Source organism: Apis laboriosa, unplaced genomic scaffold (assembly GCF_014066325.1).
Source record: "Apis laboriosa isolate Shangri-la unplaced genomic scaffold, ASM1406632v1 scaffold151_cov152, whole genome shotgun sequence".
NCBI classification, from domain to species: domain Eukaryota; kingdom Metazoa; phylum Arthropoda; class Insecta; order Hymenoptera; family Apidae; genus Apis; species Apis laboriosa.
This window is the reverse complement of record NW_025221867.1, coordinates 79,618-104,238: the sequence shown is the minus strand read 5'-3', so window position 1 is coordinate 104,238 and position 24,621 is coordinate 79,618. Positions and strand designations below refer to the sequence as shown.

The 24,621-nt window shown below is 26.3% G+C and overlaps 1 protein-coding gene across 3 annotated transcripts; it reads left to right on the top strand.

Moving 5' to 3' along the window:
- Nucleotides 1-3,458: 3,458 nt before the first annotated feature.
- On the top strand, nt 3,459-23,736 carry LOC122710739 (sodium- and chloride-dependent GABA transporter ine). 3 transcript variants are annotated; one of them, XM_043928779.1, is made up of 12 exons: nt 3,459-4,252; nt 5,160-5,979; nt 10,419-10,615; nt 16,822-16,956; nt 18,062-18,287; nt 18,478-18,745; nt 19,649-19,877; nt 20,217-20,329; nt 20,460-20,600; nt 21,062-21,262; nt 23,100-23,276; nt 23,357-23,736. In XM_043928779.1, exons 2-12 carry the CDS (start codon nt 5,174-5,176, stop codon nt 23,525-23,527), a joined length of 2,664 nt encoding a protein of 887 aa, XP_043784714.1. In that variant the 5' UTR covers nt 3,459-4,252; nt 5,160-5,173; the 3' UTR covers nt 23,528-23,736. The 3 variants fall into 3 exon arrangements, with proteins under 3 accessions (XP_043784714.1, XP_043784716.1, XP_043784715.1); XM_043928781.1 differs by lacking the exons at nt 3,459-4,252; nt 5,160-5,979 and adding an exon at nt 5,996-6,391; XM_043928780.1 differs by lacking the exons at nt 3,459-4,252; nt 5,160-5,979 and adding an exon at nt 6,402-7,189.
- The last annotated feature ends 885 nt before the right edge of the window (nt 23,737-24,621 follow it).

The window sequence follows — 24,621 nt, the reverse complement described above, 5'->3', positions numbered from 1 at the left end:
AAAAAAAAAAGAAATTTCGTAAATCTTTATGTGGGCTTTAATGTCAAATGCAAACGAACCTTTTAAACTGCAGTTTGAGAGAATCTTAACTCGCTATTTCTTATAATCTAAAGTGCAATGATGTTTATCATGAACAACATAATAAATAAATTCCTAATCTAGGTCAATGCTGTTTTACTATCATTAAATTCTCTTAATGTAATTTACATTTCATTGACTTATTGTATGTGCATTCTTAAGAGAATCAAATACACTCAAAAGCTAAAGAAATAAATAAAAAAACAATTATAATTCTATATGCTATAATCTAATTTTAAATTGTAAAAGAAAATGAATAAATTCATTAACACTAATTATTGATTAAAAAGTTAATAACGAAAAAATTAATAATTCTTTATTTTTTCTTTTTGAAAATTTTTTTTAAAAATCTGCAGATTTCATTTGCAATAAATTATCAATTAATATATTATAAAGTTAATATAAATAACAAAAAAAATTAATAACTCTTTATTTTTTTGAATTTTTTTTAAAAATCTGCAAATTTCATTTACAATAAATTATCAATTAATATGTTATGAAGTTAATAAATACATTTGTATAAAATAAAGATAAATATGGTTGTATAAATAAAAATATAAGTAATATATTTGTATAAAATAAAGATTCATTAATTAAATTTTCCTTCCTAGATTAATAGAAAGAAATAAATAGAATAAATATCACGAATATAAATATCAATAAATGATATCATTCTGTTTAATTCTTTTTTTTTGATTTTACATATTTTATATGTTATTTTTTTAAATAAAAAATAATCTCATATTTTTCAATATTTTTATATTTTTCATATTTTCATTATAAATTATATTTACAAATCATATTATTTAAATTTTGAATATTATAAGTTTTCTGTACAATATATCACTTTTGCTACATTTTTATTACATTTTTAATAATCTTATAAAACAAAATTAAAAAAATATATTAAATATCACATAAAATTAATCATGATTAAGTTAAAAATTTCATAATAAATAATTTCATAAATATAAGCAATAACTTGATATAAATAAAAACAAAAGAATTAAAAATTATTAATTAATAGTTTTACAAATTAATCCAATATTCTCGTATAAAGAACGTAACTACGATTATTTTATCTTGATCAAAAAGTGCTAGAATCTGCACAAAACGAATTGTTTAGTCGATCGTAAAACATGCTGAACTCACATTATCGAGTTGCAAGTAAGCAAGAAATGTTACATTCAATTGTATCCGTTATTTATCAGGAGGATAATGACATCGACGTCTTAAACACCAGTTACTTGCACTTCTGTGAGAATTCTATGTATACAAGTCCTTGGCATAGTGATCCTTAGTGTATTGCTATGAACGCAATAAGCGTTCATATAATTGCATTAACCGCTACCTAATGTATGCAAATCAATATTTCTCTTTGCAAAAGAAAGATTTTCAATGAAAGACAAAATCTCTATGTATTCTGATAAAAAGAGAAAAAAAAATGATTTTAAGAGTTGAACAAATATTTATAAATTTAAAAACTTATTCGTCACGAATTTTGTTTTAATAACAATTTTATATTTATGTATGTATTATATATCTTTTATTACCTTATGTTCATAATTGTAAATAAATTCTTATTAGGATACGCATAAGATACATGCATTAGACGAAACCAAATAAACTTTAAAATAAAAATAAAAGAAAATTAAAAGATTTTAAATATTGATAGGTATATTTAAATTTTAATAATTATTTTACATTATTCGAAAAATCATATTAAATGTGTACGAAAAAAAGTTTTATTATATAATATAATATATTATAATATTTTTAAATTAAAAAGACTTAAATATTATTTGTACAAGAAAGGAGAAAGTGTGTACGTGCATATGTGCATCTATATATGTCATTAGATTATTCAAATAAATATGTATACATATACAATAAATATAATTATATAATAATATGTTAAAAAAAAGCGATATCATAGAATAAATAAATAATAGTATTATTGATTTTACTATTTTTCATTGAATACATTTTTCTTAGTTTACGTAGCAAACCAAGTTTATATTATGAATGTTGCTGATTTTACTATTTCATCAAATATTGTTACAATCATAAAATTTGTTGTAGTTACTGATTCACAAATTCGTTTTTTAAATTTATAATTTTATATTGTTTAAGTTATATTACATTACACATATTACATGTGTATACACGTATATATACATATATTATATGTAATATTACATATATGTTGATATTTAAGTGATATTTAATATATTTTTTTAATTTTGTTACATATAATTTATAAATATTTGAATATAATTATCTAATGAGAAAATTATAATATAATATATATTATTAATATTAATAAACATTATAAAATAAAATTATTAAATCAATTTTCATTTTAAAATTATATAATAGGAATTTTAAATATTTTTATTCACGTATCTTATATTTTATAAATTTACATAATTATTTTTTTTTATGTTATATTTAATTTTATGTTATATTTTATTACTGTTAAAATATAACAAATAAAAATATATAAAAGAAGGGCGAATAAAAGTAAGTTAATAAAAGAAATATTGTTTTCTCATTTAACAATAATAAAATAGAATCATTTAAAATTTTTTACAATATATCCTGTATTGTACAATATATCCTAGCTATATCTACTATATCTTGATTTATTGAGTTAATACAACAATCATTTAACGTGTATATTATAATCGATTAACTATTATAATCACATCGACTAACTAGTATATTATAATACTAGTGATATATTACGGAAATGAAAGTTCTCAAATAAATTGATATAAAATTTCCTGATACTTGCTATTTTACGTCATTCAATTTCAACGCTAAATCATGTTTGACTTATGAGACTGATTCTATTGACATACATATAAATAACATTGTAATAAGTAGAATAGATTGTCTATCTATAGGCATTAATATAGTCGGCGCGCGATAATTTAAGTTTTTTTTAATATGTATGCAATATAAATAAAACTTATAATAATCAAAATAATATATTATTAATTATTAATATTTTTATTTAAAAAAATTTTAAAATTATATATAAATTAAAAATTAGAATTTATTCCAATTCCAATCCAATATTTGCAAAGCATAAACTAATATATATATATCATTAGATTTTCTTAATTCCTTTCAAAACTTCATTTTGAAATTTTTTTTTTGTTTTTCAAGATCATTAGAATTCGATTGCTCATTTTTAAAATTTTTTTTATAAATGTATATCACAAAGAAATGATTAAAAAAGTCCTGCTAAATCCGCGAAAGAATAATCTTTCTACAATTCAAATTCATCAAATTTATTTATTAATTTTATTTTTTAAGAAATCGAATTAACGATTGCTATAACATAAATCTATAAATAAGTTTAGGAGAATGCCTACATTCTCTCATCAGAATATTTCATTCTAAAACTTTTATTCAATCTTAAGCTTTAATCAGGACAAAAATTTCAACAAACTTTCATTTCCCTTATTCATTTCTTCTATTTGCATTTTCTCATATCATTCTCATACTCGCTATGACTATCTTATTTAAAATTCTCTCGTAGCAAAGTTTCCAAATACCATTTTATCTTCTACCAGTCACTTTCACAATCTGACTTTCTTCTCTCATTCGTTGCATCCTCGATCATCCTCTCGAAGCATCCATCGATCACATCGCTAATGGAAAACATCGTGCAAAGAATAAATCTCGATTCGACTAACTAGAAAATTGTAGTGAAGTTGGATCATCGAGTGGTAGGGATAACGGCCTGGCGAAGATGCACGAATAATTCCGAGCGAGGCGCGCCAGGTCCGAGTCCCAAGTTTCGTATCATTAGTACACGCAATGTCCACAAGAAGGCACTGTCAATTGAAAACGCGATAGGCGTGTGTGTGTGCGTTTGTCGCTGGTGCTGACGCACGATCGGCATACACAACACCGTCGTGACGCGACGTCGACGTACCGTAATCGCGTGCAACCGCAGCAACAAAATCGTTCCGATTTTCGCGATTATTCTACGAGGACGTGTTTCAATTCCCCGAACGGGCAACGAAACTTTTGTCAATTGACAAACGTCACGGTTCCACGTGGACGGTTCCCCTGTTATCAAGCTCTCTGTACATCGATGGGTCTCAGTGACTTCATAGGAATGCAATCGACCCGGTCGAGGCCCTCTTCGATCTGACAGGTACTGGTTCGATAACACGTGATCATTGTCGCTTCACTGTTATATGCGTATCTTTCTCTCATTGGTATTTTCGTCTGACTCGATATTCCATCAGTTACACTGTAATCATTTTTACGTTGAAAGTGCATGTGTTCTTTCTAATCTATTGTTTATCATTTATCCGCGCCCTTTTCATACTGCACATAAAAAAAAAAAAAAAGAAACAAAAAAGAGATTTTGTTCGAGTTATTTTTGAATGAAATTGCTGCAACGATTCAGACTCGGTGTTTTCATTCAGCTCGACGTTTATGAATGTTGTGAAACGATGATAGGTCCGGTTCTCTTCGTTCGATCTTTACTATTGTGACTGGTATACCACGGATAAATCTCAATGCTCAACGCGATTATATACGTTTAATGTTATTTTATCTCCGTGCACTTGTTGTATTATAAATATACAAATATGCGTTAAATAGGTCCATCGAATGAGATAAGAATAATTAGCTCTTGTTAACGATAATTATAAAAGTTTATAGCAATAAATCATCGTATAAATTGATAATTCATTCAAAATTCCAAGCGATTGTCCGTTGAAACGTCGGATATATAAAAATGAATATCGCAAAAGTATCGAACAGTTTTTCGTCGGAATTCTACGTGGTAAGAGTCGAATTCAATCGAATCTCTTAACGAATCCATACGTGAATGTTTTCGCGTTTCCTTACATCGATGAAATTACCGGAAGTTCGTGCAAGTATTCCGTGTAAATTCTTCTCTCTCCCCCTCCTCTCTCTCTCTTTTCCTCCTTCTCTACCCTCGTCTCTTCGTAACGTCTCTCCCTTCCTCTCTCACCTGGCTCTCTGACTCGATCGCTATTTCTGCGTCTCTGTCTTTTCGCTCTTCTCCTTCTCTCTCTTTCTGCCATTAGATCGCCATGCCATCATGAATGCCACGGACAGCAACAGCGGCGTCAACGGCAACGACAGCAACAACACGATCGCGGCTAAGACGAACGCGCACGGCAACAGTGTTCGTCTGCAGAGCGTGATCGGCAAGCAGAGCAGCTGCGTGCGCAAGATGAGCACGATGCCGGAGGAGGAGGATGCCTCGGACGATATGGATCCTGACGTGATAAGGATAGGGCACCAGCATCATTACCAGCATCATCACGACGCCGATTCGGATTCCCCTGTCGAGGAAAGGGGCCGTTTGCTGAGCATCACTGATTCGAGCACGGCCCATCATCGAAAGATCGCCATTACCCCCTCGAGCTCGAGCAACCTCCACCACTGTAACGGCTTGAAGAAGGCCATCCCCCGTAACGACAGCGGGAACAGCATCCACGAGAGGACGTACTCCCGCCTCCAACAATCGAGATCCGGGGATCAGGTCGGTCAACCGGAGGCGAGGCTGCTGCATCGTGACAATCCTCAGGGTATACTCAGATCGTCCGCTCGGGGGATCGACTCGCACGGTGGTGGACGGTATCGTTGCTCGAGCGTGAGATCGGTGAAATCTAATCCGACGATGGATGAACACCATCACCAGTATCATCCACCGGCGGCCAGCTGGGCATCGATCGTGTTCTCAGACGGAAACGGGCAAACCCACGTCCGCACGCTTCCCGATTCCGTCTCTATACGCTCTCTAGCATCGATTGGCATGGGCTCTTCAAACGGGCGGAAGCTCACTATACGTAGAGTTCTCACTTCGCCGTCGGAGCTGCTTAACATGGTACATCCGCCGCCGTAAGTGAGCCACATTATCTAACGCGCGCGTCTCGCCACGAGAAACGTCGGAAGGAGCGGGCTATGAATCATGTTCCGTAGTTTCTCCTTGTCCAACTTCCTCCGCATGCGGTTTCGCGTTCGATGCCTTTAACGCAAGCCCGAGAGTTTAAAGCTTCTAGAACTAGCCGGGGATTACCCAGCTCCGGAAGAGGATTTGGTTTGACTTGGGCTAGGCTAGGAAGGCTAGGCTATGTTAGATAAGATAGGCGTTATCTTGGTAGTTGGATCTATAATTGGTGATGATGGTTGTGATAATTGGTAATTGACGATGATGTTAGTTGGAAGATCATTGATCGTTTGTTTGTTTCTTCGCTCGTGCAACAACGAATGCAATTTGAATGGGGTCGATTAGAGGAGGAATGGCAATGAAGTGAGTTCACTTTAATTAAAATCTTATTAAGTTAAACGAAAATGTATGGAACGTTGAAAGTTATCGTTACAGACATATCTCCACCTGTGTTATACGACGATATATATCATAGTCGAATTATTGGAATATCTTTAATCGACGAAAGGAACAAAAATTCTCAATTTCATTTCATCGATGATCATTATCTAAAAGAATCGAATCACAATCGACATGCTTATTTAATTAGATAATATAGATATCGTTATGAGGTCAAAATATTTTCCATGTAGAGGCATAATCAATCTCGAGTTGAACGAGTCGAAGTCGGATATTTGACTTGATCTCGTAGTACGATTCGCATCTGCCACCTAACGATAAAAGCAAACAACAGAAGACGTTATTTTCCCTTCCTTGCCGTGATCTGATTTCATAAAAGTGAGACTAGTGCGATGCATTGGCTGGTTCGTTCGACTCGCAAAAGACGTGCCTCGCTCTTTGCATCTCTCTCCCGATAACTGAACCACGCTCCAGTTATCTTAAACTCTTTTTCATAAAGCAAATATTGAAAAATAGTGTGCCTAGCCAATTGCATTTCGCATTGAAACGAGTGTATTACACGAACGAATATACATATAGTGTAAGCGAGGGACGTGATTCCTATGTCCGTCTTGTTTAAAACGTAGCCACGGTGTAAATCGAGTTGTTATGCATGTCTAAGTCAAGATTTCGGTAGCAAGAGATGCCGCGTACATCCGAACTGCTTGTGAAGCGTGGTCTCGTCATCCAGGCACCGCAATTCCAGCGTATTGTCCCAGAGACGTAAGTGGATAATAGGTGTACAATGTAAGTCCATACTTTTGTTATAAGTAGGTGTTCATGCGGTATATTGTTGTAGCTGCCTCGCTTCCTCCATTGAAATCGGAGTGGATCGTTTAAAGGGTCATAATTGCTGCTCCACATTTGAAATTTCTATGGGAGGCGGTAATGAATTCGACGCGAAATCACTCTTCTAATTACCCGCGTTTAATTCACCTGTCGTCATTGTGTTGTTTCAGAATCTTTTCAATGGGATTATTTCTCTTCTAGTTGAGAAACGAATATTCATTAATGTTCAAGTGGGTTTAAATATTGAAGCCAATATGTATTATTATCGATTTGTTTGAAATTTCGAGGATGTTTCTTTAAGATTAATCGATTTAATTTGATTAGATTAATCAAATTAGATTGATTGATTAGATTGATTTCTTGTAATCAATGTAAGAATGAAATTTATACTTTCATATCTCATTGTTCTATTGACAGTTTTTAAGACGCTTAAACATTTAGGGTACTAATGAACGTTTTTATTAAAAAATTTTTATTAAGCTTTATTGCAGTCATCACGATCGTTTCGAAAAGATTTTGTATACGAAATTCGTAATGAAACGAACCATTTCATTTCTAACAAATTATAGGAAATATTATTTCAATTTTGTTTCGAAACGAAAGAACTTACGTTTTGTTACGTTTGATCAAAGTTTTCGAAATATTTGAAAGTAGAGAACAGGATAAAAGCGTAACATGAAAATATTTATCTTTATATCTGTATAACTTCAAAGTAAATTTTATTAAATCAATAACTAGATGTTTAATTACACGTGTGATAAATGAGTTTACACATCATAAATTGATTGATTTCAATTTCAGTTATATCATTTGCAATTCTTAAGCAAACGGTGTTTTATTACCGCAATACGTTAATCAAATATATATATATATATATATTTTTATTTGATTTATTTTATAGTTAAAATTTACTATATGCTTTAATTTCATACCTCTTCAAAATTAATTCAAATCATCGTTATTTCTTTTTACAATCACTGTCACATATGCATGCGCTTTTTATTTAAATAAACACTATTATTATTATTTTAGTAAATTCATCTACAAATTATTTTTCATTTCTCAAAATCCGCTATATATATGAATTTCTATATGCTTCTGTAATTGAAACGTTTGCACTCTTCTTCGAAAATTGTGCATACTAATTCATTATCACGTCTGAGGAAGTTGCAAATTAAATTTTACGTATTTTTAAAAAAAGAAAAAAAAGAGAGAGAGAGAAAGAGAGAAGTGAAAATTTAAAATTCTATATTTACGGATATTTTTATAACTATTAACGCGCTACGTTGAAATTGTGCAATGAATGTATTACGTCTACGCTTGAAATTTAGTTATGACACATAAATATGTATATATAATAACTTATTATTATCATCATATAGGTCGCGTACCCATTACATTGTATTGTTTTTACATTGCGAAGTGGCCGGTGAATTTACACAGGTGTGTCGTATTTATTATCGAGGTCTGCCAATTGCCATAACTCTCACTGTGTCGCAGCGGCATTTTCTGCATTCACTATGCCCTACGGATACATGTAGATACGCGATAAACTCGTAAAAATTCTTCTTCATTTTTTCATACCGGTTATATAATAGCCGGGATATCAAGGTCGTTCATCGCTACCGTTATACCATCCCGTGTTTCGCACGATCGTTAATCATAATATAGGCCCCTTACAGCCTCGAGTTTCTTCTTTCTTTGTCCTGACGTCAAAACGCGTTCACGATCAATTTTTTTTTTCTTCGTCCTCTTAACGATCACGATAAATCAAATAGTTAAAACTTCCGTTGATTTAGAATTCTTTCTCTCCAGGAGAAACTATGTCTCGATGTAACCGGTTTGCCAGAAAAGGTTTCGTAAGAAAAAAGCTTATATTATTACCGATTAGAAGTTTGGAATTATGTCCAATTTAAAATTATGTTATGAATTGCTTAAGATATAAAAAGGGATAAGATATTGTTTAGCGCAGAAAATTTTTTTTATATAAAATTTCTTGAAATAGGTAAGATTATATGTAGCACTAATTTTAAATATTAATAAAATTGTTAGAAAATTGTTGATGCAGAAAATAAAGAAAATAGGATTCGAAAAGAAAATACGATTTTTTTTTTTAATATATATATATATATATATAGAAAGAATTTGTGAATATAATTTGAATGAAATAATTTCATTCAATTTCAAATTCTCATTATTTCTTAATGAAAATTTAATTATAAAATGTGAATATTATTATCATTTAATAGAAAACATGTTGTTCTCAAATGGAAAACAAAACAAAGTGTATTGAATATTATGATAAATACAATCATTTGTTACAATAATATGTTCTATGTAAATTCAATTTACCTTCAATATGTAATTTGTGATTTGTAATCGAATGCATATAATGCAGTTGTTATATGCAAATCGAATAATAGATTTTATAAAAAAAATTTATCTGAATGATATATATTTTATTTAAACGATCTTTATCATCTTTTAAGAATTAGATCTTTTAACAAAGTTCAAAGGAAATTAAATCCAAAATAGAATTGCGTTATTAAATAAAAAAAATAAAATAAATAAAAAATGTTTTAAATTACTTTTTTGATAATAATTTGTTTACGAATATTCCTGAAAAATTAAAAAATAAATTAATTCATTCATTTATATAAAATTCGTGAAATATTTAAATATATATACACTCAGTTACAGAAATATTTTTGTATTTTAAATTTAATCTCTTAAATTTTTTATTTAAATTTTTTTTATTTTTAATCAAATTGAAATTTTCAGTACTTTTTCGTTTTTTTTTAAATAACTTAAATAACTTTGTAATATAAAAATAGAGCAAAATTTTGAATTTTAAAATGTTTAGTTTTTAATATTCTATTACTTTGTTGTAAAAAATATCAAAGAGATTTCTTGTCGACTATAAATAATTCATTACTCTATACATATACACAAATTTTAAAAATCAGAATTTTCGAGTAAGTAATATAAGAATATTTCTGTGACTGATTATATTTCAAAAAGATATTGACTTATAACATTTTTCATTGAATTTTATTTTAAAATTTTATGGAATACGTTTCTGTGAAAAATATATATTTTTATAAAAATTAATAACTCTCTGTTTTAAATAATTCATGTACCTGTAATATCGACTTGATTTCAGATCATTCGAAGATGACTTGTCCGTATCTACTAGCTTCGACGATGCTGAAGATGACGCTCAGGATCCAGGAGACTACAGACAATCTAGACGACCACATTGGGCCAACAAAATGCAATTTGTCCTTGCTTGTATCGGTTATTCTGTTGGCCTCGGTAATATTTGGAGGTTTCCTTACCTTTGTTACAAAAGTGGCGGTGGTGAGTATCTGCATGCGTTTGCATAATTTCACTTGTAAATGCTCTTAAGAAGGTAACAAATATTCTTCACGCAAATTTTACTCAAAATAAAATCTAGGAATTCCGCTGTTTCCTATAATAAAACATTTTAATATTAAAATTTTATTTAATTTTTAATAATAAAAAATAGAAACATGTGAATGGCAATAAAAATAAAAAAAAATCAGTGAAAGCTACTGTATATAATATTTTTTTCATGATATATACGATATATACTTCAAACAAATAGTTTAAAACAAATTTGTACGTACTAGATGTTGCTCGTTGTGACATACATACGTCTGTTACGATTAGTGTACCAGTGATAAGAATACGTGTTTATTATTCACATTGCCGGTGTGAAACGTGTCACTTAAGCGAAAAATGGACTAGTAACTAAAAAATCGTTCTAAACCAAATATATTGTACAATGCAAGTATTAATACAAGTATTAATGTTATTCCCAAATGTTCAAAAAATTTATCGCGAGATTCAGACATCAATTACCTAAATATAATTATTCTTTTTTACTCATTTTCTTGATAAAAATTAAAATATATCATATATTTTTTATCAATATGAATAATAAAGAAAAAATTTATTTAGAAAAAAGAAGTATTTGATTAACATTACTAATTTTCAGAATAATTTTCTTCATATGCAGTAGCACGCAATATTGCACGAGATAACACATACTTAATATTATGATGATAAACATTCTTTGACTTGAAAGGTCATATTGAACGTTTTAATATTTATCGCAATAAAACAAGTATCTAGTATTGTTTATATTCTGATATTACAGAAAAAATTACTAAGAATTGAATAAGATTAATAGATAATTTATCAAAAAATAATATAGAATAATAATTTTCTTGTGTTATTCAATCTAAATTCTTCTAGGTTTTAAAACTATAATAAACTTTTTATATTTCTCGCTAATACATTCAATATTTTTTAAATGATAAAACAAAAATACATATACTTCTGTATTTTCATAAAATTATTTTACAAAAAATATTTTACGCAATAAAATTTAACAAATAAAAACATTTATTTTAATTATTACTATAATACAGAACATTTTGGACAATATGAGATCTTTTGTATATTCTATTATGAATAAACTAAACAAAAAATTAAATTCATTAATTAAATTAAAATAATTTTCTTAATTAAAAGATTTCTCAAAAACAATGCTACAACGTATAAAAACGAAGATCAAGAAGATGAATACACGTTAAAGAAAGAATCACTTATCCAATTATAAAACGCGAAACAAAGAAACGATCATAACATCATCCTCGAGAAGAATATCCTCCTTCCCTCCCTCCCTCCCCCCGTATGGAAGAAATTTTTAAAGTTGTCAGCTGTCAAGGCGATTCGCCGCCATTTTTTTTCTCCAACATCCCTCTTTGCTCGCCATTATAGCGCACGTGTATTCAGAGCAAGGGCACGCATTCTCTCAGTTCGGCAAACCGTAACACGAGTTGCGGTATCTCGTGTTACCGGTAATTTTCAAAGTCTGTGAGAGCATCTCAGCTGAGCCCGGACATGGGGGCAATTCGCTCGCGGAACTTGATACATGACCTTGCCGGAACATAGCTAAACCGGCGAGCATAGCAAATGATTTCAATGACACCGGTGGAAGTAATCGGTCAAGTATCATTTCGACCAACCGTTTAAATTGGACGGCCGGAAAACCAGAGCGTGTGGCACGGTTTGATTTCAGTATGGCCAACTGACACGCTCCCTTCGTAATAACAAACTGCGATCCAGCTGTGATAGTGGTTAGGCTAGGTTCAAACTTTCGGCTTAATTGTCATAAGTATAATGGAAATCGAGGCTGGAAGCCCGAACGGAAACCGGCTGTTAGTGTTATGTGTGATTAGTAATTGAAATATTATGTTTTTGATTAAACGAAATTAAATGGAATAATGAAACGATTCGAATAGTTGGAAACGAAACAATTGAAAATCTTGGGGCAAAATTCGTTTTTAAGATAATATAAACATGTAATTTTTTAATTTAGGTAATACATAAGAAGATAATGAAGCAAAGTTGTGAAATCTTTTTTGGTCAAAAATATTGCTCAAAATATTCTGTATTGCAGTTGTTGTAGTAAATATTTTTATTTTATTTATTGCTGCTATATAGTATTCTATTGTATGGTATAAGTTAGATGCAAATATAAAAAACAAGCGATTTATTATGATATTAAATTTTGAATTGTTCTGTATAATAAGAATGCAGAATTGCATTTAATAGAAAATGATATTTTTTATTAATAAAATAGCAATAAATCAATAAATTGTGTGTTTTATTTTATCATTAATAAAAAGCAATTTTTTTATATTATAAATCAATGATAGTTTGAAATTTCGTCAAAAATTGAAATTAAAACTTAATTATTGTATGAAAAAATATATTTTTTCAATTAGTATTTCTTTTTAAATTGCAATGATTTTTATGTAGCCTATATAATATAGCTATATAGCTATAAGAAATAATAATTTTATTATTAAAATAATAAATTAAAATTTATCATTGAAAACAAATTATTTATTTTTCTCGTGAATTTCGTGAACTGTATTAAAATTAATTAAAAAAAAAATAACATTTAGAATTTGTTTATAATATAATATTTTTAATGAAAATGAAAAATTGTATTGTTTTTAATTCTCAGAAAATTATATCATCGTATAAATATTTTATTTTCCTAAAAGAATTATAAAGAATGTTTTTGAAAGAGCGTTAAATGAAACGAAGATTTGTAGAACACGAGATAGAGTATTCTGATTTGCATGAAGCTCGTGGTGTATTTATACGACCTGTGTTCATTTACGTTCTCGTGGGAAAATTCGTGCTGAAAGGAAAGAACGAAAATTCCACGGAAATTAACGTTATCACTTTTATTTGGAGAGATATACAGGGTAGTTTACGTAAAGTATTAAAAGCTATTTTCTTCGAAATCGTTGCAGATATCTACTTGCTCTTTTTTTATCAATTACACAAAATAAACTAATCCTTTTAAATTAGTAAACATTTTTCCTTTCCTAAGTTTTTTTTGAAAATCTTTATTTAAGATTCTTTTTTTTTTTTATTGTGCATGATTAAGAGGAGTTAACTAAACCTCAGTGGATATTTATACACTTATCAGTATAATACGTGAAAAAAAAAATTCTTTCAAAGCGTAAAAGAAGAAATAAAGAATGAAGGTATCATTATTTACAACGTAAATTTACAATGTCCATCGAAATGGTTATCTTATTAAATTGCAACATGAATCACAAAGTCAGATCAGAGACTGTTGTCTGATTTGTCCGACTGGCACGATACAATATTCGTAGAATTAATTTACATATGCGTGAGGCGCACTGATGCGGTACGAATTATTTCAATGATACAACCGGAAACAATGGTTATATTATCCAGAAAGCAAATTTTTACGATAGGTACATTAAATTTATCATAAGATATTTTATATAAATAATTAATGGGAAAAACTTGAATAAAAATAAAACAAAATAAGTAATTTAATAATTTTATAACTTATGAATATAAAAAATAGTTTTTTAATAAAATATTTTTAATTATGGACATTTAATTATTTGAAATATCGCTGAAAATAATAATTAATATAATTTTGTTAAAGTTCTTTACTTAAGAATAATATCAAAAATAATTTTTAACAAAATATTTCTAATTTTTTAATTTCAAAGTTTATTTATTTTTATCTTTTCAAATCGATTTTTTCAATAATAATTTCTCATTATTTGAAAGATTTCATTAACACAAAAAAGTTCGTACACTCGTCAAGAGAATAAATTTTCCTAATTCAAGAGATTAAATCTTACGACACCAATTAATATTATATATGATAATAGAAAACATATTGATATGATGATTTGTGATATGGGAGAAAAATTTGTGGATATGAGATCTGTTATGAAAAACAATAATACATTTCAACAATTTAGTCGAACTAAATGCTTGTTCCCAAATTAAGTTGTAATCCACGGGACTGTGATCACCGTTTATTACGAATAAAGAGTTACATCCAGTGACCTTGTTACTGCCCACAGAATGACGATTAACGACGAGTACTATTACGTATGAGTCGTGTTTAATGCAACCTTTAATAAATCCACATTACACGCAGATTTAGTAACAGCGTTTTTATTTCATGTACGAATAAAAAGAATTAAAGAAGGAAGCGTTTAATCGCAGAAATATTGGATCACAAGATGATGAATTATTTATAACGTCGGAACATGCTATTATCGGTGGATAAGACTTCTATTATTTTCAAGACGATGAAATTTCGAATTTATAATCGATTTTTCAATTTAATTATAAATTGGATTAAAATGTAAAAAATGATAATAAAATGTATTATATTTAATTAGTAATTAGGTAAATTTTTTATCTTATATATCTTATTTTTTCTGATTTTTTGAAATTTGATTTGAAATCAAAATTTCTTAACAATATGAATTCTGTTCATAAATTTTTAAATAAAAAATTGTAGAACAATCGTTTTTTTGTATAAATAATAGTAAGAATTGAGAGTTTTATTTTTGTATATATACTATGTACAAAAATTATATATATACGTATGTAATATTGTGAATAGATTATGCTCTTACATTAAAAGTTTATACCTATTTGATTTCATTAATTAAATAATTTTTCATCTCTTTCACAATTTCTCTTTCAAAACATATATTTTATTACCATTTCATAGTTTTTCGAGAAATTTGTAATATTATAATATTAACATAATATTGTAATATTTACACTTATATTGTAACATTTAAACGTAACGCAGAATTTTTTATAGATTTTTTTTAAAATCATTTTAAAATATTAGAAAAATAATAAATAAAAATTAATAAACTTAAATGACATGTCTTATTGATAATGTAAAAAATAAAGAGAAAAAAGACAAAGAAAAAATAATATATATTCAAAATATATGTATAATGGATGCAACAAAAAATGTGCGTAATTTAATAAATATCTTGGTACTGAAAAATTTATCAAAAAATTAAATAATTGAACGTGCACAATTCGAAGAATCGTATCTATAATTAAAAAATGTTTTAATTAAGTGATTATTTTCAAAGTTGTTGATAAAGAAAAATATTCCAGATAAAAATTATATGTCAATTATATGTTAAAAGATTAATGATTTCAAACAAAATATAATTTGCTGTTATTAATGTTTTTGTAAGTGGACAAGTAAAAGATCTACAAAGGTCAAATATGTCTTCTTAAATAGAATCATATATGTATCTCTTGATGTATTAAACGACCCAAGTTGTTATTTCCTTCTCTGTGAGAAAATATATGAAACGTTACACTAAACGTAATAGCTTAATTTTTATTATGATGATTCATAATGAATCTTATTAAAATATTGAAAAGATTTTTTAATCCGATCCTTCTCTCTTTTTATAATTATATAAAAATATATTTTTTATAAGATAAAATAAAGTACATAAATAACATTTTGTTTATAAATATGAATTAAACTTGGGTAGAAATTTTAAAGCAAAATTATGAATTTTTGAATTTAATATATGACTATATTATAAATTTTGAATATTCTTTTCAATGTCACCATTATAAATTATTTTTATATTTATTATATTTTGATAAAAATACTAATGATAAATATTTATATTGAAATAAATAAATACTGAAAATTTTCATTATAAAATTTTTTATATAATTATAAATAAAAATAATTTTTTCATTTTTTCATTATCAATCTGTTTGAGATTTATGATTTATAAATTGAGAATTCACATCTTAAATTAATAATTATTTAGCAAATAGCAAAAATATATGATTATGTTTAAAGAAATAAAATTCATCTTCATAAGTTTTCTATAAATCCAGTTATAAATTAATTATTTATATTGAATCATGCATATTTTGCATTATTATCAACAGTTTTAAAAATATTCATATAGAGTTCCATTTAATACTAGAAATTATAAATTATATTCAATTTAAATTTGTAACTATTTATATACATTATAATTATTCATTTTAACAATCACAATTCAATCTTAACAAAAGTTAATATTAATTTTGCTGTATATTTTTAATAATTGCAAAAATAGATAATCTAATAAAATCTATAGATTATTGAATTTAAAATTTATGAAATTTTTCAGGTGTGTTCTTGGTACCTTACTTCTTAATACTTATAGTATGTGGAGTACCATTATTGTATATGGAACTTAGTATTGGACAATTTACACGAAGAGGACCTATCGGTGCTCTTGGTCAAATCTGTCCCTTATTTAAAGGTATTTTATAATTTTATAAATTATAAAAATATTTTATCTTTTATAGAGAAATATGTATGGATATTTGAATAACAAAAATTAATAAATTAAATTTATAATAATGTACTATTTTCTCAATTTATTGAATAAAAAATTATTTCTTCAAATTTATTGTACATTTACATTATAAAGAATTTTGAAGAAATTCATTAATATATTTTCAAATATCTATTTTTAAATTATATAATTAAATATTAAATATTAAATATTAAAAAAAGAAAATATTATACAAGATATTAAAATATTCATGAGATATTTTTCAAATTTTAAAGATTAAAAACATTAATATTGAGATATAAATATGAAGATTGAAGCTTATTTATTAAATTATAAGCAATTGAAGTTAAATGAAGTGAAGCTGAAAGAGTGAGACAATTCTATCTTTGTTACACTGTTGTATTCATTTAATATAAACTTAAATTGCTTATAACTTATAATTAATAAATAAGTCTCAATCAAAAATTTTAAAAGTCCATATATTCCACAAATATATTAATAATAATTTTTATAAATTTACAATAACAATAGTATCTCAGAGATAATGAAGAATAATAAAAATCTAAAAAATTTATATATTCTAAACGTTCTCAGAAAGTTTATTGCACCAAAGATGAGCATTAGCTTCTTATTCTATTTTTGCAATTAAAAAAAAAATTCATACAATAATGGCTTCAAACATAATAATTTGTAAGAATTTACATGATTTTTCATATATTTACTATTAATCATACATTTAACGATAAAAGTATATTCACTTAAGATAACTATTTTTAAAAATATGAAATAATAATAGTATTCAGTAATTTATCTTTTTTCTAAAATATATTATAATAATTTATAAATGTATAAGATATAAATATAAATAAATAATTAAATATAGCATACAAATTTTAATAATAGATATAATTTTAAAAATTTGCTATATGATTTTCAAATCAATACATATGTATCTACAAAATATAATTATATATGATCCAGATATATGACATTTTTTTTTTTTAGTAATATTATAATTCATATTATAATTTCTTCATAAATAAAAAACGAATTTTATCTTTCAAAACAGGAGCTGGCTTGTCTTCGGTAGTAATATCATTTTTGATGTCGACTTACCATAACATCATAATAGCCTACGCTATATATTATTTCTTTACGGCGTTCAGAGCAAAGCAACCATGGTCCGACTGCGAAAATTCATGGAACACATTGGCATGCTGGTTACCTACTTATAGTAGCATCGATAATAGAACAAGACCAAACGCTTCAAGAACTCCAGCCGAAGAATTTTTCGAGTAATTTCTTTAATTATAAAATCATTTGTCGAAACATTCTGGCATTAATAAAATAAATTTTCACGAGTCAGAATTAATTTCTTCAATATTAATCTAATTATAAATATTCTGTGCGAAAGTTAATCGACACAGTTCAACATTTAGAATCGATCGTGAATATTTATTTCTTTCTTGTCGTTCGTTAATTTAGCAATAAAGTACTCCAAATTAGTAATGGAATCGAAGAATCAGGGCCATTAAGATGGGAACTGATTGCTTGTCTGATCACCGCTTGGATCATGGTATATTTCTCCGTTTGGAAGTCCATCAAATCATCGGCACAAGTGAGATACCTGACCGCGACTCTGCCATTTCTTTTAATCGTCGTCTTCCTCATGCGGTCCCTTACCCTTGAAGGGGCTGACAAGGGTCTGCAATTTTTCTTCCACCCTCGTTGGGAACTGCTCGCCGACGCGAAGGTAATCCAAGAATTTTCCCCTCGCTCTTTGATGACAGATACGTACTATGTTACTTGATAAAATATTACGCAAGATCTGGGATATTTTAAACGTGATACTCTGTATCGAGTACGGAACGAAACGAAATTACTTTGATCATCTTGAACATCTCTTTGGTTTTCGTGACAGAAAAAGAATGTTGATACATAAAATTACATTAATAGGATAAAATTAATGCAATATATTATAATTACATTATAAATAATATAAAAATAATATATTAGATATTAATTAGATATTATGTTTTTTTTTCTTGAAATGAAAATTTAATTTAATTTAAATATTTTAAGCAAAAATTATTAATTTAGAAAATGTTTTAATTTGATACATTTTTATTTTATAAATTATTGTATGAAAAACAAGGAAAACTTTTTTTTCATATCTTTCACATGATATGTTTATATGTTATATAATGCAAAAAAGTTATTAATCAAATTATATGTTTCTCTGCATTATTTAATATTTATTTGAAACATTTTTACACTATAGCAATATTATTAAAAACGAGCAAAATATTCCTGAATCAGCTTATTTTTTCTGATTAATTAAGTAATTAATGTAATATCATAAAAATATATTTTATTATATGTCATGTTGAATAATTTCTTTCGTTAATTAAAAAATTGTTATAAGAAAATTCAAAATTCGCTTGTAATCTTTTAAAAATAATAATATCGTGTCTTTTTAAATAAAAATTTTTATATTAACAATTATAATATATTATGAAAATGATATATAATGAATATTAAGATATATAACCCGTAATAATTATAAAAAATCAATTAAAAAAAAGTAAATATAATTTTTTTTTAAAAAATAATATAAATTATAATAATTATTTCATCGAATAATTCTTGTGTATAGGTCTGGATCTATGCAACCGCTCAAATTTTCAATTCCGTGGGCATAGCATTTGGTTCGATGATATGTTTCGCGAGTTACAACAAATTCCATAACACCATCCTAATAGACACTATGGCTGTTTCGCTCATAAACGGTTTTAGCAGCTTACTTGTTGGAATATTTTCATTTGCTACTATCGGCAACATTGCTCTCGAACAAAATATGTCTGTCGAAGATGTTTTAACAGATGGTACGTAAAAAGTTGTATCTCTTATTTAGCAATTATAATTATATATAATTTTAATATTATCAAATAAAGAACATACTGTAGTTAGATATATTCATAAATAAACATAAATATTAAATTATGATAGTGATAATATTTTTTATTTTGATAAATTTAATGGAAAATTAAATTTTATATTTTTTGAATATATATTTTTTATTAATAAAAATAAAATATTATCTCATAATGCAATTAATAATTATTTATTAAAATATAATAAAATTATTTTTTTATCTTGGTGTCAATCAATGTCAGATTAACTTCTCCTACAATTTTATAGACAAATCATAATTTCCGTTCAAGGACCTGGCCTCGTATTCGTTCTTTACCCGCAAGCGTTAGCCAAGATGCCAGCATCGCAAGTGTGGGCCGTGTTATTTTTCTTTATGCTAGTCTGCCTTTCTTTGAATAGTCAGGTACGTGACGATTTCTTATTTAATTAATATCACTTGTATAATAATAATAAAATATTATTAATGAATAGATAATATTAACGATGGATAAATAAGTTTGCTTTTTATATTATAATTTTTACGATAATTTCAGTTTGCAATAGTGGAAGTTGTTGTAACATCGATACAAGATGGCTTCCCGAAATGGGTAAAACGTCATTTAACATGTCATGAAATGTTAGTACTTTTAATATGCGTTATATCATTTTTGTTTGGCCTACCTAATATTTCACAGGTAAAATATTTTTTTAATAAAATGAATTTTATTCTCCAATTTAAATTTAAACTTAATTTTTAAATTTGTTTTATCTTATGAATTAGTGGTCGATATTATGTTAATCAATCTTAAATCATATATGAAATCTGTATAACACAATTATTATTTATATTTTCAAAATTATATATTTTTTTCAAATATTACTGTTTTAATATTTTTATTTCTATAATATAATTTTAATTTCTATAATATAATATAATTTTGGTTCTTAATATAATAATGAAAAGAGAGAAAAATATTAAATTTATTATTATTATTGTTATGAATAATAAATTCACATAAAAATATATTCAAATTTTTTTCTGTATCGCAAATTATTTTAATGTATAAAATCTCTTTCTCTCTTTCTCTCTCTCTCTCTGTCTTTTATTCTTTATTTATATTTTTATTAATTAAATTTGCATGATTTTTACTTACAGGGTGGGATTTATTTTTTCCAATTGATAGATCATTATGCTGCCTCGATATCGATAATGTTTTTAGCCTTCTTTGAAGTAATTGCGATATCTTGGTTTTATGGCGTACGAAGATTGTGCAATAATGTGAAAGAAATGACAGGACGCGTACCGTCTTTGTATTTTCGGTTTTGTTGGCTCATCGCTGCACCTTTTCTTATCATGGTAAAGTTGATTATAATTTTATTAAAAATAAGCAAAGAACTGAATGATTGTAATAAATTAAATATTAATAATTATTAAAATAATTATTGACACAAATTATTAGAATATTTATCATTCATATCAATTTTCTGTATTTTGGCTTTGACATTATTCAAAATTCTATTATCAAATATATTTTATATTTATTTCATATTAAAAGATTAAAGCATAATAAAATGTATATCATATAATTATAAAAATGTTATTATCGCTCGAAATTAAATTAATCAAGTTCATATTTCATTGTATTAATGTTTAATATTTCAATGCTTATATGTTATCTATTAATTAGCAATTAGTTGAGTTTTAATAAGTTATAACAAAATTTTGAAAACAATTTTATATGTTTTGAAACAAAGCTATATAAATGATATTTTAGAGATCATTTTTCTCAAAATAATTTGATTATTTTACATACAGATTATTATTTTAAAAAATAAAGTCGTAAATTATATTTTATGACATACATAAATAAGATATATAAAGTTCTCAATGTTTATTTATATATATTATGAATATTAAAATTAGAAATTTTTATTTGTCAATATTTTGATCCTTAAAAAGTAAAGTTTGACAACTATTAATTAAATTCTAATAACTAATTAAATTAAATAAGTAACTATTAAATTTATTATTTTAAATTGTTTAACTATACTCATATAAATATTTAAATATATATACTTAAATATGAATATAGTTAATAAATACGTATTTAAATATTTGAGGAAAAGTATATTATTACACAAATAAAAAAAAATTTATATAAATGTAAGAAAAAATGAATATTAAAAAGCTCATGCTAATATTAAAATTATTTTACAATAGAAAAAACAAAAGTATATGTTTTGATCATGAACAATAACAAAAGAATAATAAATAAATCATATTAAATATATTATTTAAGAATAAATATATTCATAAGCATATTGACAAAATATTCAAAATATTTTTTTCATTTCTAACCTTGTAGGATTTTGAAGGTTATTTCTAAGATATTTCCTAACCTATGAGTCACGATCTTTAAAGAAATCACTATGATTATTTCTATTTTATTTATACAGATAATTTTAGCATGAAAATTTTCATACATTTATTTATTATTTAATATATTTGATCAAAGAATAAATTATATTATATCATGAGTATTGAAAAAATATTAAATATTTTATATCTGCTACAATGTACACTATTATTTTATCATTTTTTCATTAATTCTTATGTGTATGCGCGATTTATTGAGGCTGTTTGAAAAAAAATATTACATTTATTTTATCCTATTAAAAATATATTCTTTATAATTATGAGAAAAAAAACTATGCCATAGTTTATTTGACTATTATAAAAATAGACTGTGTCCTAAAAAATATTAGGAAACACTGACATAACATGGACGAATTCACTTTGACACATACTTTTCTATGACATAACAAAATATGTAAAATATATATATAAACATAGATAATAATAGATACGTTAATTAACATTAAAAAATCATTTTTTAAAAAAATATTTACAAATATAAAAGATTTACATATTCTATTACATTGATCATAAGAAACTGCGAAACTTTTTTCTTTTTTTTTTAATTTACTATTTACAAAAAAATAATTGGTAAAATGTTCTAATACGAACACTACATTATCTATTTAATTACGAAAATCAATTTGAAATTGATCGTTTACCACGCATTTCTCACCTATTAATTCACATATCATTATCTCCTTAATATATGATAATAAAACATTATATGAAAACTAACCGTGATATCGACCGCACACCATATAAATCACTGTTTCAGGCTGTGTGGGTATTCAGTTTAATTGATTATGAACCACCGACCTACCACAATGGTGAGTACAAGTACCCGTGGTGGGCAGAGGCGATCGGCTGGGGAATAGCCTCTCTTTCGCTCATTTGCATTCCCGCTTTCGCTATCTACGAGTTCATCAGAGCCAACGGGAACACTTGTGCAGAGGTACGATAACGCGATCCACCAATTAAAATTTCATTCCACGCGCCATCGCCCCACCATAATTTCCCTACTTTGTCTTTCAGAAATTACGGAACTCTATTAAGCCGCATTTCGAAGCGTGTAAAATTTGCGGCCAAGAATACTGTAACGAGTCCATGCACAATTTCGAAGAGGATATGATTAAAGAACAACAGGACGCGAATAGTCCCATACAATTGAGCATCAGCCCCCCTCTGTCGAAATCCCAGACGTAAAGCTATAAAGTTAATTCGAAAACACGGGTATCTTTTATATATATATATATATGTTTTTGGAAATGAAAATGGAGGGTTTAACCGAAAACGTTGGCTAGAATTAATATTTGATTTCTTGCTTTTTATTGTTTAGTATATAATTTATTGTGGTTTAGTTATTTGTCAAAAATTAAGCTTTAGAATTCCAAATTTTATAAATTTGTTATACGAAAATTATAAAAAGTATTTAGAATTAAATATTAAAATCGATATTTAACAATTTTAATTATTAATAAAAAGATATTATCCTTCGATGTTGATAATTTTTTAATATTAAGAGATCATCGAGATCGGAGGAAATTTTTCAATGTTAAATAAAATATAAATAACTTAACATAAGAAAAAATTTTTACAAAAAAGTTATAAATATTTAATTTATGATGTGACATATCAGTCTACTTGGAATTCTAGAGATTAAGATAAAAGATAAGATAATTTATGATCTTGCAATATTATAATATTTTTTTCATTGCGAAATAATAAATACTCGCAATTATTTATGAATATTTTTAAATGCTTGAAATAATAGTTATTCAAAAAAAATTGATTTTATATACTATATTCATCGTTATATATAAAAGAAAATTCAAGAACATTTGTGAGAAACTTGGAGCATCCGACGAGGTTTTACGAAAAACAAACTTTATGAATTATAAAGAAAAGTAGTGTTTTGCTCAAATCTATCAACGTCGACGTTATAAAAAACAAATGAAATTTTAATAAGATTACTCCATTAAGAACAAAGTAATATAAATTTTTATGATTATTTATCAATTACCAAGATATATGTATATATATCTAAAATTTCAAAAAAATTTTTATTGCAGTAATTATTATTAGATGATCTTGGATTTTTGAAACGCTTTCTAATGCATTGAGCATTAGAATTTTTTAAAAATTTGATTCAAATAAATATCAAATGAAAATCCAATACGCAAAGTAGAAGCACAAAAGACATATAAACGATTTATTAAATCTAATAATTCTTTTCATAATTTTAAAAAAATATGATACAATTATTATATCCATTACTATTAAACTAAAAAAAAAAAATT

Excerpts from the sequence above, each read along its gene's own strand:
- LOC122710739 (XM_043928779.1), top strand. The coding sequence starts at position 5,174 with ATGAATGCCACGGACAGCAACAGCGGCGTCAACGGCAACGACAGCAAC. Across the intron at positions 20,330-20,459 it reads GCCTTTCTTTGAATAGTCAG|TTTGCAATAGTGGAAGTTGT; the intron begins GTACGTGACGAT and ends CGATAATTTCAG. Across the intron at positions 23,277-23,356 it reads ACGGGAACACTTGTGCAGAG|AAATTACGGAACTCTATTAA; the intron begins GTACGATAACGC and ends TTTGTCTTTCAG.